This window comes from Cicer arietinum, chromosome 3, assembly GCF_000331145.2.
Source record: "Cicer arietinum cultivar CDC Frontier isolate Library 1 chromosome 3, Cicar.CDCFrontier_v2.0, whole genome shotgun sequence".
In the NCBI taxonomy this organism is placed as follows: domain Eukaryota; kingdom Viridiplantae; phylum Streptophyta; class Magnoliopsida; order Fabales; family Fabaceae; genus Cicer; species Cicer arietinum.
This window is the reverse complement of record NC_021162.2, coordinates 58,112,192-58,126,877: the sequence shown is the minus strand read 5'-3', so window position 1 is coordinate 58,126,877 and position 14,686 is coordinate 58,112,192. Positions and strand designations below refer to the sequence as shown.

Sequence of the window (14,686 nt, the reverse complement as noted above, 5' to 3'; positions counted from 1 at the left end):
TTAAGGTTTATTGTTAGTTGGTGTTAATTGAATATGATGATACTTGATAGTGTTTTGGAGCACATAGGCCAACATGAAGCTTTGATTGTGAGGGACAGGTCCAAGTCTGGGAGTATTACTGATATGCCCACTGGCCACTGCATAATTATGCAGTCCATTTCAAAATTGAAATATTGAATCATTCCTTGGTTGGGTATACTTGTATTGTCAAAAGCATTTGAACTATTTGTATCCTCCCACATATTGTGCTTGTGGGCTTAATCTTAATGAAATGCTCTTTTTGCCTATGAAAAAGAAAATTAATTTGAAAGTTTTTTTTGTTTTAGTTTGAACACTATAAATGTAGGAGTGAGTTGAGTTTTTCATAAGGATTGTAATGCGAACCAATATTTGCCCATGTGTGCCACGGTTCTTCTTGACATAATTCTTTTTGACAATTAATTTACATAAATTATAAAGTTGAGGACATTACCAATCTACTGTGCAAGGCACAAATTCATTACAAGGGAACACTATTTACTTTCCTTTATTTTGCTGCACCTCCTCCCCATCCAAAAGAATGTTTATGTTTCTTTTCTTTTCTTATAAAAAATTGATTGATTTCTAAGAGATTCTACAATGAACCAAACTAAAGTATATATTTTCGAGAAGATTTGAAGAAAATGTATGTAGATTTATGCATTAAATGTTTTTTTTTCACTCCGGGGCTTGAAAATTGAAGTAAAAGAATGGAAGAAAAACTCTCGGGGTTAGAGAAAAAGTAGCAAGTGGATTGAAACGTACATAGCTTGTGACCTCTTCTTATTCAAGGGATTCAATTGTTTTGCATTTTGAATATTTAGAGGTTTTAGATGACACCAAGTTACTGCAACAAATACATTTGAAAAATTCACTCACAGGACATACTCTTCTTAGGATTCATAGAGACCTCACAGGTTGATAAAATGTACTTTCTATACAGAGTAACATATGCAGACATTAAGCCTCCCTAGAAACAGAACATGTAAAACTGAATTTAAAGTTAAAAACAGATATCATTCTCATTGTGATGGGGGCTTCTCCTTTCTAAGCTCCTTGACAACAGCAGCAAGTGCTTCAGGATTGACCCCAAGATCACATAGTGCAATTAGGATAGAAAGAGAATGACGGTCTAACCCCGTGTTGAGAATATTAGACATGTGAAATGCCAAGTCCAAAGATTCTCTGGCACTTCTCGCGGCTTCTGGATCCATGCTTAAACCTGAGTGAGATGTTTAATACATCAGAATTGCAAAGAAGTTCACATGGCAAGGAATTAATTACTACAGAAAAAATAAATCAGGAACTTATAGAAGAAGTAGCTGGTTCAAAGTCATAGATAATTTCAGTGGATTCAACCATCAAACTTGTTCCCCTAACCTATAACTTTCTCTCTCTTCTATGTCTCTGAAATATATAAAATATAACAAGTAGTTCCTAAACTATTTTAATTCATCAAGTTAGTCCCTACACTATCATTCTCTATCATAATTTTAAAGCAATTGATGGACTAACTTGATGGATTAATAACAACATTTTAGCAACTACTAATTATATTTCTATAGTTTTAGATACTAAATTGAAGGTTCACCTAACGAAATTGAGTTAAAGCAAACACAATATAGTGAAGAAATTGGTTCCCAGAAATTAATAGATGCATAGAATTAAGATTCACGTCATTAACATAAAGCAAGTAATCATTCAGAAAATGAGAATGTGCATATAAATCAAGATTTCCAAGACTGATCACAACAATAATCCCAACCAAATAAGTTTAAATTCACAGCATCCAGAGAATCAATCAAACGAAACATTATTGTAGAATGGGTTATATGCAGAAAAGTATGGAAGAGCAAATACCTGAGTTCAACACGATAAAGTAGGAAGAGGCACGGTGGATCTGTCGCTAGGGTTCAAAGAGGAATCGCATAAGCTGTTCTGATATTCTCTCCCAAAACTTCCACAATTACTATTTCTTTTTCAATATGTTTAAGAATTAACAAAAAGGCAAATATCAATCAAAATGCTAATTCAATTTTCTAATCTAAAATGTGAACAACTAAAACTCTATACTCAGCAAATGTAATAGGATTCAGTACGGTAATTAGGCGACATAATTACAAATCCCGACCTTCAGATCTAAATTAATGGAAGAGAGTGTTCTGTGAGGTTCTCAAGTACGTGACAAAGAAACTAAATTCTCTAGTTGAGTTTCTTATATATACGAATACGAAATCCGTCGCCATTTCACTGTTATTAGAAGAAGATACTACTAGTTATGGGTTTCCTGGGTCGGGCCTCTGTTATTGCAATAGGACTTTCTATTTGCACCCCATTTTTTCTAAAACATGACAGAAGTTGAAATACAAATTAGAGACGTCCTTTTTGGTTTGTCATAATTTTTGTGGATAAGAGCTGACGGATTGTATTGGGACCTTTACTTTTACCTTATAGATGATTAGATAACTCTTTCTTCATTTAATAGTCCACATAATTGTTGCATTATATGTCACATACATCATACATCATGTGTAGTTGATTCATACGCATTGAGGTCGTCAGTTTTTTTCTTCATATTTCTAATTATCAAGGGAAAATGAACTTTGATAATTTGGAATTCAATCCACTAAGGTCAATGGGATTCGGCGTGTCTTGATCGTGGGTAGAGTGACTTAGGTGTCTGTAACTTGTAAGCATTTAATATTGCTTTGTTAGGAAAATATGAGTAAAGGTTAGTAGTGAATCAAGGTTGGTTATGGTATAAAGTATTATCGTCTAAATTTGATTTAGATGAGGGCAAGGGACTGTGTCTAGAGCTGGTAAATGTGGTGGAGGGATTTACAACATATATGCGGAGAATTAAAGGGTGAGATTGACAAATAGTTTTCGAATAAACTTGTTCAGGGGGTAAGTGTGGGTAGGTCTACTTCATTTTAGAAAGATCCGTGGGTGGGTGGGTGGGTGGGTGGGGGGAGGGCATTTTGTCTACTAAAATTCATGAATGGTTAAGTCTTATTATTGATAAAGATATTGAAGTAGCAATATCAATCACAAGAAATGAAGGTTTGAATTGTGATTTTTTTTAAATTTAATTTTTGTGCTTAACTTTAATTAACTCAAGAATAATCTTAATTGAAATAAGTTGATCTCCAAAATATTATTGATATGTTAGTTTAAATAAACCAGTCCGGTTTATAAATAAGTTAAATGCGAGTAGGGAGCGTAGGATAAATATAAAAAAATGGGTAAGAAGATCATACAAGGATGTATTATGGTTCACCCAAAGTGGACTACGTCCAGTCCTCAAAATTTATGAGATTTTTCACTAATGTGATTAGCACAAGAACTTTCATCCAAAAAGAATTTTTACAAGTATCTTTCAAAAAAGAAAAGATTTTTACAATGCACTAAATCTAACTTAAGAGATATACTTAAATTACATAATGATGTGTATGATAAAAATGTGTGGGATCTAAAAACTTCTCAACTCTTGTTTGAGATTGATTAACAACAAGAGTTTAGTAAGATGGTCCCTGAATATAGTGAGAGAATTGTAGTTTTTCTTAAGAGAAGAGTTTTGCAACTTAAGCTTAAATGATCAAGTGTAGATTAATTGCTTTTGAAACTTTTGTCTTTGTCTTATGATTGACCTCCTTTTATAGATGAAGAGAGGTTTGAAAACTCAGATAAAATTGAATATAGCTGTTAGATACATTAGTCAAGTATCAGATCTATTTTAAAACAATTAAACACATGTTTGTATTAATATCCAGACGTTCTTGATCAACCCATAACATTATTTCTTTTGAGTCTGAAGGAAAATGTGAACACGTGTGAGAATGAGATGTCAAATGTAAGTTGTAACTATGTGTGATAAGAAGCATGCATAGCTTTCTGCAAAATCGTTCTAGTACAATGTACTTGTGTCCATTTGTCCATGCTCAAAACTCATCAATCAAGAGATTAGAGATCAATATTGAGATTAGTTTTCATCTTTTGGGCCTTCAAATCGAGTCATGTAATTGTTCATTGAATCTCAGCAGTCTTATATGTGATTTTCACATTCTTAACTTACAATTTGGAACTCCCAATATGATTTGTCTTGACTTTATTGTGGATAACCAAAATGTTTTTCTGAACATTCTCCAAACAACCAAAATAGTCTACAACCATTCTTCCATCAATATGATTTGACATTCCTTTGAGAAATCTTCCAAATCATTTCATATTTCATAAAAGTGTGTTCTTATCTTGATGTATATATGAGATGGATCCAGAATTTGATGATGAAATCAATCTTGATTTCTTGAAAAATGACCATGTAATCTTGCATGAATATGCATACTTCAACTTATCATGAATTAACTTGTTTTTTATTTTTTTTTCTAAATAAATACACTAAAAAATACAAGTTAATAATTAATAAGATCATAATTAACAAATAATTAAATGTAGTGGGGATGGTTGGTAGCGACCTTAAGGTCGAGGGGTATATGGGGTTGGAGGATACTTATGTTTCAATGGGAGGAGGAGTTACTTCAAGAGTGTGTGCCTTTTGGGGGTAATATTGTAGAAATATTAGATGGGTAAATAACAATGGATAAATGGTACAGGTGAATATTAGACAGTCAAAGGTGTGTACAATATACTTGTGGCAAATCAAAACATTTTTTCTTGTCATTTTTACAAGTTTGTGTGACATTAGTTTGTACCATTGAAGTTATCATTTTTCTTGCGGAGGCGGTTTAATAATAGGTTGTCCACAAAATTCAATTTGGTTTAGTGCAATGTGTTTTCTACTGAGTTTCAAATGTGTGTTGGTGGATGTAATGTTGTGGAAACAACACAACATTTATTCATAGAGTGCCCCTCATTTGGAAAAGTGTGATTGATAGTTTTGAATTGGTTTGGTATTTATGCAACTTTTTCTAATCAGATTAGATTAGGTCTGACGCTCATTTTTTTCTTTAACTTATTTAGTAGGAGTAAAAGTCTGTAACTCCAATGAGAACGACGATGGAAATAGAAGGTTCTGAAATTGAGTTCCTAGAAGATAACAAATAATACGAAGAACAATTGTCCAATGTACTGTAGTGGGAGAGATAACAAACTGATTGACAACATGAACAACATAAGCAATATCAGATCTAGTAATCGTACGATACACCAAGTTGCCAACCAAAGTACAGTACAACATGAGATCTAGTAAAGGAACATCATCAGATGAAGCATATTTCACATTCAACTCAAGATAAGCATTTGTTGCTCTAGTATCAAAAAGACGAGTCTGTTCAATAATATTTTGCAATGTACTTGGATTGAGAAAGGAGATAGAATCTAGGAGAGTAAGAAACTTCAATCCCCAAAAAATAGCGAAGACTTCCCAAGTCCTTCATCTCAGACTGTTTGGCTAACTGCAATTTCAACTCATTGATTTCATTAACATCATCACCTGTAATAATCATATCATCAACATAAAAAGAAAGAATAATGTGACCATAAGTGGTAGACCTTATAAAAAATGGAGAATCATGTTCACTAGAGCGAAAGCCAAAAGAAGTGATCACAATAGAGAATTTCTCAAACCAAGCTCGAAGAGCCTGTTTAAGACCATAGAGAACCTTTTTTAACTTACACACTTCCCTCTAATTATGAGAAACTCCTTGTGGAGGGACTATATAGACTTCTTCATGAAGTTCACCATTTAAAAAGGCATTGTTGACATCAATTTGGGAAATATGTCATCGACGAATAGATGCAATTGCAATAAGAGTACGGATAGTGGTCATCTTGGCTACAAGAGAAAAAGTTTCTTCATAATCCATACTATATTGTTGAGAAAAACCCTTAGCAACACGATGTGCTTTATAACGCTCAACCAACCCATCAGACTTAGTTTTGATCTTGTATGCCCAACGAGACCCAATATCACGTTTTTCAATAGGAAAATGTACTAATTCCCAAATATCTATTTTGTGCAATGCATATAGTTGTTCTTCCATAGTCTGCTGCCAAAGAGGATCAAGAATAACCTCTTTATAGGAAGAGGGCTTAGACAAACTGAGAATAGAGGTTAAGAAAGAAGCAAATGAAGCTGAGTAAGTGGAATAGACAAAATCAGGTAATTGAGTAGACTTACAATGACGAGAGGGGTAACGAGGAGGTGGTGACGGAGGATCAACAACCGCAAGAGGTGGTTGGACGATCAAGGGGACAAGAGAGATGTCATCATATGGAGTAGTAGTAGTTATCCTGCAATTCTCAATATTATAATCATTAGAAGCATTATAATTAGGACAAACGAATCAATATGGGTTAGTTATGAACTCTTAGTAATATAAGAATCATATGAAACATAATAAAAAAGGATGCCCTCAAGAAAAACAAAATTACGAGAAACATATAGTTTTCGTGCATGATAATCATAACAACGATAACCCTTTTGATCATCCCCATAACCAAGAAAAAGACACATGACAAAACGAGAAGAAAACTTATTGCGCTCTACTTGTGGATGAATAATAAAACAAGTAGAACAAAAGACTTTCAAAGAATAATAATAAGAGATAAAAACATTCAATTTTTCAAAGAGAGACAAACTTGATATGACAGACGATGAAGTTCTATTAATAACATGAACAACAATAAGGTCTATTCCCCCCCCCCCCAAAACTCACTAGGAACCAAAGGAGACAACAAAATTGAACGAACAGTCTCAATAACATGACGATATTTTCTTTCAACAACTCTATTTTGTTGAGGAGTATCAATACAAGATGTCTCGTGGAGGGTGTCATCATAAGCAAGTAATTAAGAGAATTTATTAGAGGTATATTCACCACCTAAATCACAACGAAATCACTTTATAACAACATTATGTTGAGTCTTGACCATAGTACGAAACATATGATATGCGCCAAAAAATTCATACCGATTTTTCATAAAATAAACCCAACAATATCGAGTGTAATCATCAATAAACGAAATATAATATCTAGATCCACCTTTAGTGTGAACCGATAATGAACCCTAAACATCAGAGTGAACAAAATCAAAATGTGCATATGAAACATAAACATTTTTACTAAACAATAAAGCTGGAAATTTAGCAAGTTTACAACCACAAAATTTGAAATACCATTGGCTTGTAACTTTCCTAAAACTCAAGTAGAAGTCAAATATTTTAATCTAAAAGCACAAACATGTCCAAGGTCAGGGCCAACCCAACACGTTATGAGGCCTAAAGCGAAATTACTAGATAATCTTTTTCAAATTTTAATAAATAAATTATTAATATTTTATTTAATAATTATATACTTTTTTTAAACAAAATTAATGGCATTTTCAAATCTTGTACCACTTCAGCAACTCATGTTAACAATATGTTATATTGTTCACTATTTGTCTCATGATCTTTCAATTTATAACTAGTATTTCTCATATGAATGATGTACTCACTTTTTATCTCATGATTATTCAATTTATAATTAATATTTCTCTCATCTCTACTATCTTAATTAACCAATTTAGTTGTATTGAGATAAGTATTAAATAATTTGTAATAAAAATAAAATATTTTATTTAATTTATATAAAATTTTATCAAAATTAGTTTTAAGAATATTAAAATGTGAGGCCTTTTTCCTTAAATAAAAAAATATTTGAGGCCTTTTTCTTAAATAAAAATTTTGTTTTTTAGGAGCGATTGGCTTTACCCTTGGACTGGCTCTGTCCAAGGCGAGAATGCCATAAATAAAAAATAGAAGATGAACAATTCATGCGAAAACTAGATAATAAGTCAACAGTAGTTGTTGAGGTTGCAGTATCTATGACTCACAGGTAATCCAAGACAACAAGAAGTAGAAAAAAATATAACTAAATAACCGAAATAACATATTTTACTAAACTCAAAGTGAAATTAAAAATATAATAAACATAAAAAAAAAAAAAAAAAAAAAAAAAAAAAAAAAAAAAAAAAAAAAAAAAGACAAGTTAGTTGTGAAGATAGAACCAATTTCTGTTAATGACATAACAAAGTCAACCAAGAACCAAACAAAATCGTGTTGAAAACAGAAGAGCAAAATCACGCCGGAAACAGAAGAGCATAATTGCGATAGGCAAAATCGAAGCAGAAACAGAGGAAGAAAATTGGTACCGGCCACAAAACCGGTCGTACAAAAATCCCCGAACCCCACTAAGTTGTGGTCCACTTTATAGTAGATCCCAAAATCAACCAAAACTTTTTGATATTATATTAACAATAATCAACATAGAAGGGAGAAAATGAAGAGAGGAAGAAGAGAAAAAACGCACTAGGGTTTCATAAACCAAATAAACAAAAGCTTACTGTGATAGAGTTACAATAAATATATATACAAGATAATAAAAATATATATAAAATATTCTTACTAATAATATTTAATAATATTATCTAATAGATATAACACAAATTTAAAGTTGCTAAAATAAAAACTCAACATATAAATTCAGATTATAAACTCACCCTGTTATTATATAAAAAGAGAATTACAAAATTAAGAATTAAATAGACAACCCTTTTTATTTAAAAGAGTGTGGTTTTGTGTTGTCATATTATATATTTCAGCACTTTAGAAAGGTGATTGGAACAAAGCTAACAAAGGGGTGGCAAGACAACAAGGAAAAGGCTGCTTTTTATTTTGGTGAAGCAGTTGGAATGTGCAAATTATTGAGGTAATGCAGAACGAAATTATATCTGCAGTTTTGTATGTCTTCCATATTAAATGGAGCTCATTGTTGTTACATATAAATTAAAAATATTTTTTATAGATGATGATAGACTGCATTACTTGGATATAACATAGTATTAATTACTATTTACTACTCCATTGTGCATAGTTATATATTACCATTTATTTATGGAACAATGTTTCTTCCAATATATGTAGACACACATCGTCTTTAAAACATTCATTCATAGTTTGGCAAGGAAAATAATAGTAGAGGAATAGGAGACTAGTAAATCCATAAGATAAAACCTGCAAGAATATACTTGCCAATAGCAATGCTTTCATTATTTACACATCTTAACATTAACTGAATCCTTTGTTTAGAATCAACACTGCATGCTGTAAAGAAGAAGAAAAATCCCGTACAATGAAATAGAGGTCCTTAAAGAGAAAGAAAAAAAAAGGTTTGCAGGGAATGTTGTGGTTGATGCAGTCTGGCCTTGACATAAAAAGAAGTAGGTGTCAACATAGTGGAATTACCATAAACTTGGTACAAACCAGACAGGATCAGGAGCACAACAATGATTTGATGTCTTCAAAGGAAAGTATTTGATGCTGCTATCATTCAAACAAAACATCCCCAACTTCAAACCTAACCATGGATTCACAATACATTTTAAAATAAAACCAAAATAGATGCTATTCCCTCTAATTAACTCTTTACTGTAATTAAGTTTATCCCTTGACATTACCATGCTCTTGCAACTACTAACAAAAGCTACTCTATCATCCAACCTCACACTCTGCCACCCAATAGGCTCCTTGTTCATGTCCAGCTTGTACACTTCAATTGTGGTAACTTCAGGTGGCTCAACATATGTTAGGACATAATTATGTAGAGTTGTGTACTCCACGTTACAGATCATGTAAATCAAGTATAACTCTCTTGACACTTCATCTTTGGCTAGATAACAGATAGTGTGATCGATTTCGATACAATGGTTACCACTGATACTTGATACTAGGGGCCTCAATTTTGGAAGCTTAGCCAACATTTCAGCCTTTGGAGGTCCATTAGTCCAGTCTTTGAGATCATAAACCAATAATATGGATTGTGAGGTTTTGTCAGTTGTTACATACAATTTCGTACCAATAATTTCCACTTCCACAAAATAAATCCCTGAATCCTTATCTGGCTCAATTATAGTCCATGAGTTGTCAAAGGGTTTATAAATTGCAATGTGACAAAAATCATCCAAAAGACCAGCTAAATAACAATCTGAACCTGGCTTGGAAGAGGCCACCATTTTTTCCACATATAATAAAGAGTTGGATGGAAAGTACAACTTTGATGGTATCATGATTCTAACATTAGTCACTGGATTCAAGAAGAAAAATGTCGCAAAACCTTCTACAGTATAAACTGTATAGTCTCCCATAATCAACCATCCTTCAAATGAGCCATGACAAAACTGAGTGCGCTTGAGCAGTTGCGTTTTGGGGCGATGTAAACTTTCAGTACTCAAACTGTAAAACATTGAATCTTCATTTCGTAGTAAAACTAGTGGCAGTTCAGTTAAAGGGTGGCAATTATCTTTTGCCATGACATTAGAAACTGATATCCACCAAGGATAGCATATTGCTCTTAATGCAAGATACTCTCTATGGGGCAAATGCTTCATAATTTGTTCCAATATATCAACTGGTATATTTTTCCATATGCTGTTTTGCTCCATCTTGTAACTTTCACTAAGCTTTCTTTGTTTGGTGTTATTATCTTTAAGCTTGAAAACTTTTCTGTTACAAAAAAAAAACGTGGAAGCAAATATTTCATTAGAACATATAATCAAATTTATTATTTCCATATGGGTTAATCAAATTTGAATATAGCACAACATCTTCAGATCTTCTAGGAGTAAAATTAGGAGAGAAAAAATTTCTGTTATAAATAGTAAGTGCAATTGCAAATGCAATTCATCCCTATATTTTTTTTTAAAATTGTACTTGCTTTATCATCATAAAAAACTAAAAAATATTTTTCTCAAAGTCTATCTGTTTATTAATTTAAAAATAATAAACATAAATCTATATACATGTATATTATTATGTCAGTTCTAACAAACAATTAAGAAAGAAAGGCGCGCCTAAATCAGTTTCGCAGAAAAATTCAGAAATTGATAAACGATGATAGAAAATAACATATAAACTAACCAGAGATTCAAAACGCAGGTAAAAGAAAACGTAAAACACAGCAGCAGAAAAAGTTGAGTGAACGAGAAAGCAATAGATAAATTAATTATCAAGAAAGAAACGTGCTCACAAGAATAATTGTAAGAAGCTCCACTTGACTATGAATGAAATAATCTGAATTTGATTAAAAATAGAGAACTTTCTCTTGATTATTTCCCCTTTTTATATAAAATGAACAATTAATAAAGAACTCAAACTTTCACATTCTCATTTTTCTTGCTTCTCTCTTATTTTTCACAATTTTTACTTACAAGAAGAAGCAGAAAGAAAATCGTCAATTGTTTCGTTGGTTCTTCCCCACCCGTTACAACATTTTAATTCAATCCTTTCCTTTTATAGTACATTTTTCGATTGAATGAAGGAAAATAATAACGAAATTAATATTTACATAAATAAATGTATAATTAATATTTAAAAACTCACGTGTACTTACAAACTTATTTGCGTGTATATTTTTATTGAATAAATTATTTATAATATTTTAAAATTAACCTTAAAAAAAGCTATTTAAATTAATAGGAACCAAAACTTTATTTTAGCTAATTTTTTTCCATTGTTCTGATGGAAGTATCTTCTTTTTTTTTGGTCGACTTCTAATGGAAGTATCTAATAGTTTATACTTTTGTATCAGATAGAACAACTCCCATTCAAGGTGCTATGGTATTGGTGTCTATCTTTTCGCCCAGACTCCATAAGTTAATTTCCGTATAATTAATTATGTGGTCTTTAATTTAATTTTAATAATTTTTTATTTATTTTTAATTTAATTTTTTATTTAATTTTAAGTAAACAATTTGATTTTTTTATGTTTTCAAATATTAACAATATTATCTTTTTTTAACAAAAATTTATCAAAATTTTTAAACAAAACTCATAAAATTAATTATTATTTTCAATATGATGCAAATCTCATCAAATTCATAACTTAAATCTTCAAATAAGCTCATCTTCCAATTATAAAAAAAGTAAGATTGCATTATAATCTTCCTTAAATGCAAGATATTCATTTGTCTTTTTTTATTTTGAAGGAAATCTCATGCATAACTTCTTGATCATTACTTTTGATTTATAATTGAGAATCCAATCATTAATTCTTTTTTGTAGAAACAAAAACAATTTTGTTATTTCTTGTATGTAAGTGTTGAATCTAGAGTTTACATTTTCATGTATGATTTTGCTTGCATTTTTTTAATGTCAATTTAGCTTAAAAGAAAAAATGAATTATCTTGGAATTTGAGAGAATCATGTTGATAACCGAGAGAGTTGTTTACATCAAAAAACGTTGATACAACATCTCAACCCAAAACTTTAAGACAATATATATACAACTCATTTATCTTATATATCCAATATTTAGCACGTTCATAATCGATGTGAGACTTAACCACTCACACTTGTAGCCAACAACCTCCCTCTAAAGTGTAAGTCTCTAACATCTTATACTTGCACCGCTTTTATTAGTAACATGCCTCTTGAATACACCGCCAAGAAAACTTTCAATATTAGAATCCAATATAAGGATCCACTTTTACTCCCCTATTAAGCCGAACCGGGTTATAATACCAGTTGTTAGGAAAATAAACAAACATAAAAATTTAAATAATAATCAAAACACAAGAAAATAATGTACAAACTCCAAATTCAGATAAAACAATTATCGTTGTCTAATGACAACCAAAGAAGAACACTATGTGAAAATTCTTATTACACATAGATTTCTCTCAAACTCCCGATGATCCCTGGAACACTCACACTCTCCAAAACAAATATTTAAACTACATCTCACAACACTGTAATATAAAAGCAAAAGAGAAAAGAAAAAAGATTAAATAAAAACTTAAAATGTTTATGACTTGTGTAGATTGTAATGAAAAACTAGAATTATATATATGTCTTTAGTCCCCACTTCCTTTACAATTTCAGAGAATGTGTGACTCTTTCAAATACTCAATTTCAACAAAACTTAAGAGATGCTATTGATCTTCATTTTCTTTAATATTACGGAAAAAGATTAAAAGAACATGAAGAACAAATAAGGGAAGAATATGGAAAACATGTTAGGAGAGAAAAAAATTTAAGTTTAGGTGTAGGGATAAAGATGAATAAAATAGTTGGTAAACAAAATAAGGATAACATCTTTTAGATTTAATGATATTTTTGAAGGAAAAAAAAAAGGGTTAATGTCATTTTGGCCCTTATCTATTCAGTTACACATGTAGCAATAATAGAGTGATATATCATATGTCACATAATCATTCACATCAGTAAGTCAATAAATTTAAAAGTCAATTTAACGTTAGAGACTAAATCGACATATGTTCGAATAAATCAGATATTAATTTAAATTTTTAATTGAATTAGAGAGAGTGAAAACACTCTACACATTAAAAAACCAAAGTGTTGTGATTATTGATGTTAGGAATTCATTTTGTTTGAAATCGTTGATTTATTGATGTTAGGAACTCAATTTAATTTGATGTACTAATAATGGTCAAATGATAAATGTCTCAAATACTATAATCATATTTTTTTCATCCTACTTAAAAAAATTAATATAATTTATTTTAAATCCAGAATAAAATAAAAAAAAAGAAATTATGTATCAAAAATTTCAAAGTTTGAAATTTCTTATAGAATAAAATTAACTATAAAAAATTTCAAAATTTCATTTTTCGAGAGTTATTAACTACCGAAAATTTTGTTAGTAAAATTTTCGATACACAATTTATACTATCGAAAATTTTGTATCTTGAAATCTTCGAAACATAAATTACACCCTTAAAAATTTTAAAATACAATTTTACAGGGTTGATTTGTATATCAAACTTTTTAAAGAATAATTTAAATACCAATAATTTTGATAAAGAATACGATTTTGAAGTAATTTTTTTACTTTTAAATGAATGAAAATGAAAAATACAATAAAATATATTTTTTCACATATTAAGAAATACAAGTCAGATTTGGAGTACCAAATTCAGTTTTCTACTTAATTACACCCTACATATAGCCATAATATATCAATACCATAATAATTTCTTTTTATGGAAATTATACCATAATAATAATGATATAAAAAATTGTCAATCATAACCCTACACTTATACTGTAGTATCCCTATTTCCTGTATGTAAGCAAAATGACAAAAATATTCCTTAATTTTTTTCTTCTTTTTAAATAGTTAAAATTAGTTTTGTTTGCAATTATTAACTTTTTTTTCTTTTTAAATAATTAAGATTAGCTTTGTTTATAATTATTAGTAATATGTTGACTCTTGACCTATCTTAATTTTTTTAAAACTACGTTCCATCTTTTAAATCTAATATCAGTATAAAAATAAATTTAGTATTTAATAAAATTTTAATCTTTAAAAAATTTATGTTTTATATCTTTACAACAATTCATGTATACTCTTCAAAATTTTGATTGAATTTGTATAAATATCTTATAAATAATATCAAATTATCCCATACAAAAATTTATAATTTTTAACAAAGGATGAATTAAATATGATTTTTTAAATATCAAAATCTTAAAAATTTATATTTAATTTATTTTTTAAAAAAGTTTTGAATTTGTGTAAGAAATTTTTTATAATATCTTAAATTATTTAAAAATTTAAATGCTATACATAAGTAAAGTAGAGATAAAAAAATTGAAATTGGAGTATTTATAAAATCTAAAAAATTAAAATCTTTTTTTATAAAAATT

The 14,686-nt window shown here is 29.9% G+C and overlaps 2 protein-coding genes across 3 annotated transcripts; both read right to left on the bottom strand.

Annotated features, from left to right (window-relative positions):
• Positions 1–879: 879 nt before the first annotated feature.
• On the bottom strand, positions 880–2,019 carry LOC101502524 (mitotic-spindle organizing protein 1B-like). The gene is made up of 2 exons (XM_027332388.2): positions 1,879–2,019; positions 880–1,240 (listed from the first exon to the last, which is right to left on the bottom strand). The coding sequence occupies exon 2, from the start codon at positions 1,230–1,232 to the stop codon at positions 1,041–1,043; it is 192 nt and encodes a 63-aa protein (XP_027188189.1). The 5' UTR covers positions 1,233–1,240; positions 1,879–2,019; the 3' UTR covers positions 880–1,040.
• Positions 2,020–9,023: 7,004 nt separating this feature from the next.
• On the bottom strand, positions 9,024–11,304 carry LOC101501983 (uncharacterized). Of its 2 annotated transcripts, none has more exons than XM_073365883.1 (2): positions 11,227–11,304; positions 9,024–10,522 (listed from the first exon to the last, which is right to left on the bottom strand). In XM_073365883.1, the coding sequence occupies exon 2, from the start codon at positions 10,459–10,461 to the stop codon at positions 9,262–9,264; it is 1,200 nt and encodes a 399-aa protein (XP_073221984.1). In that variant the 5' UTR covers positions 10,462–10,522; positions 11,227–11,304; the 3' UTR covers positions 9,024–9,261. The 2 variants fall into 2 exon arrangements, with proteins under 2 accessions (XP_073221984.1, XP_004492488.1); XM_004492431.4 differs by having other exon boundaries at positions 11,046–11,293.
• Between the last annotated feature and the right edge of the window lie 3,382 nt (positions 11,305–14,686).

Coding starts and splice junctions, on each gene's coding strand:
- LOC101502524 (XM_027332388.2), bottom strand. CDS start 1,232: ATGGATCCAGAAGCCGCGAGAAGTGCCAGAGAATCTTTGGACTTGGCA.
- LOC101501983 (XM_073365883.1), bottom strand. CDS start 10,461: ATGGAGCAAAACAGCATATGGAAAAATATACCAGTTGATATATTGGAA.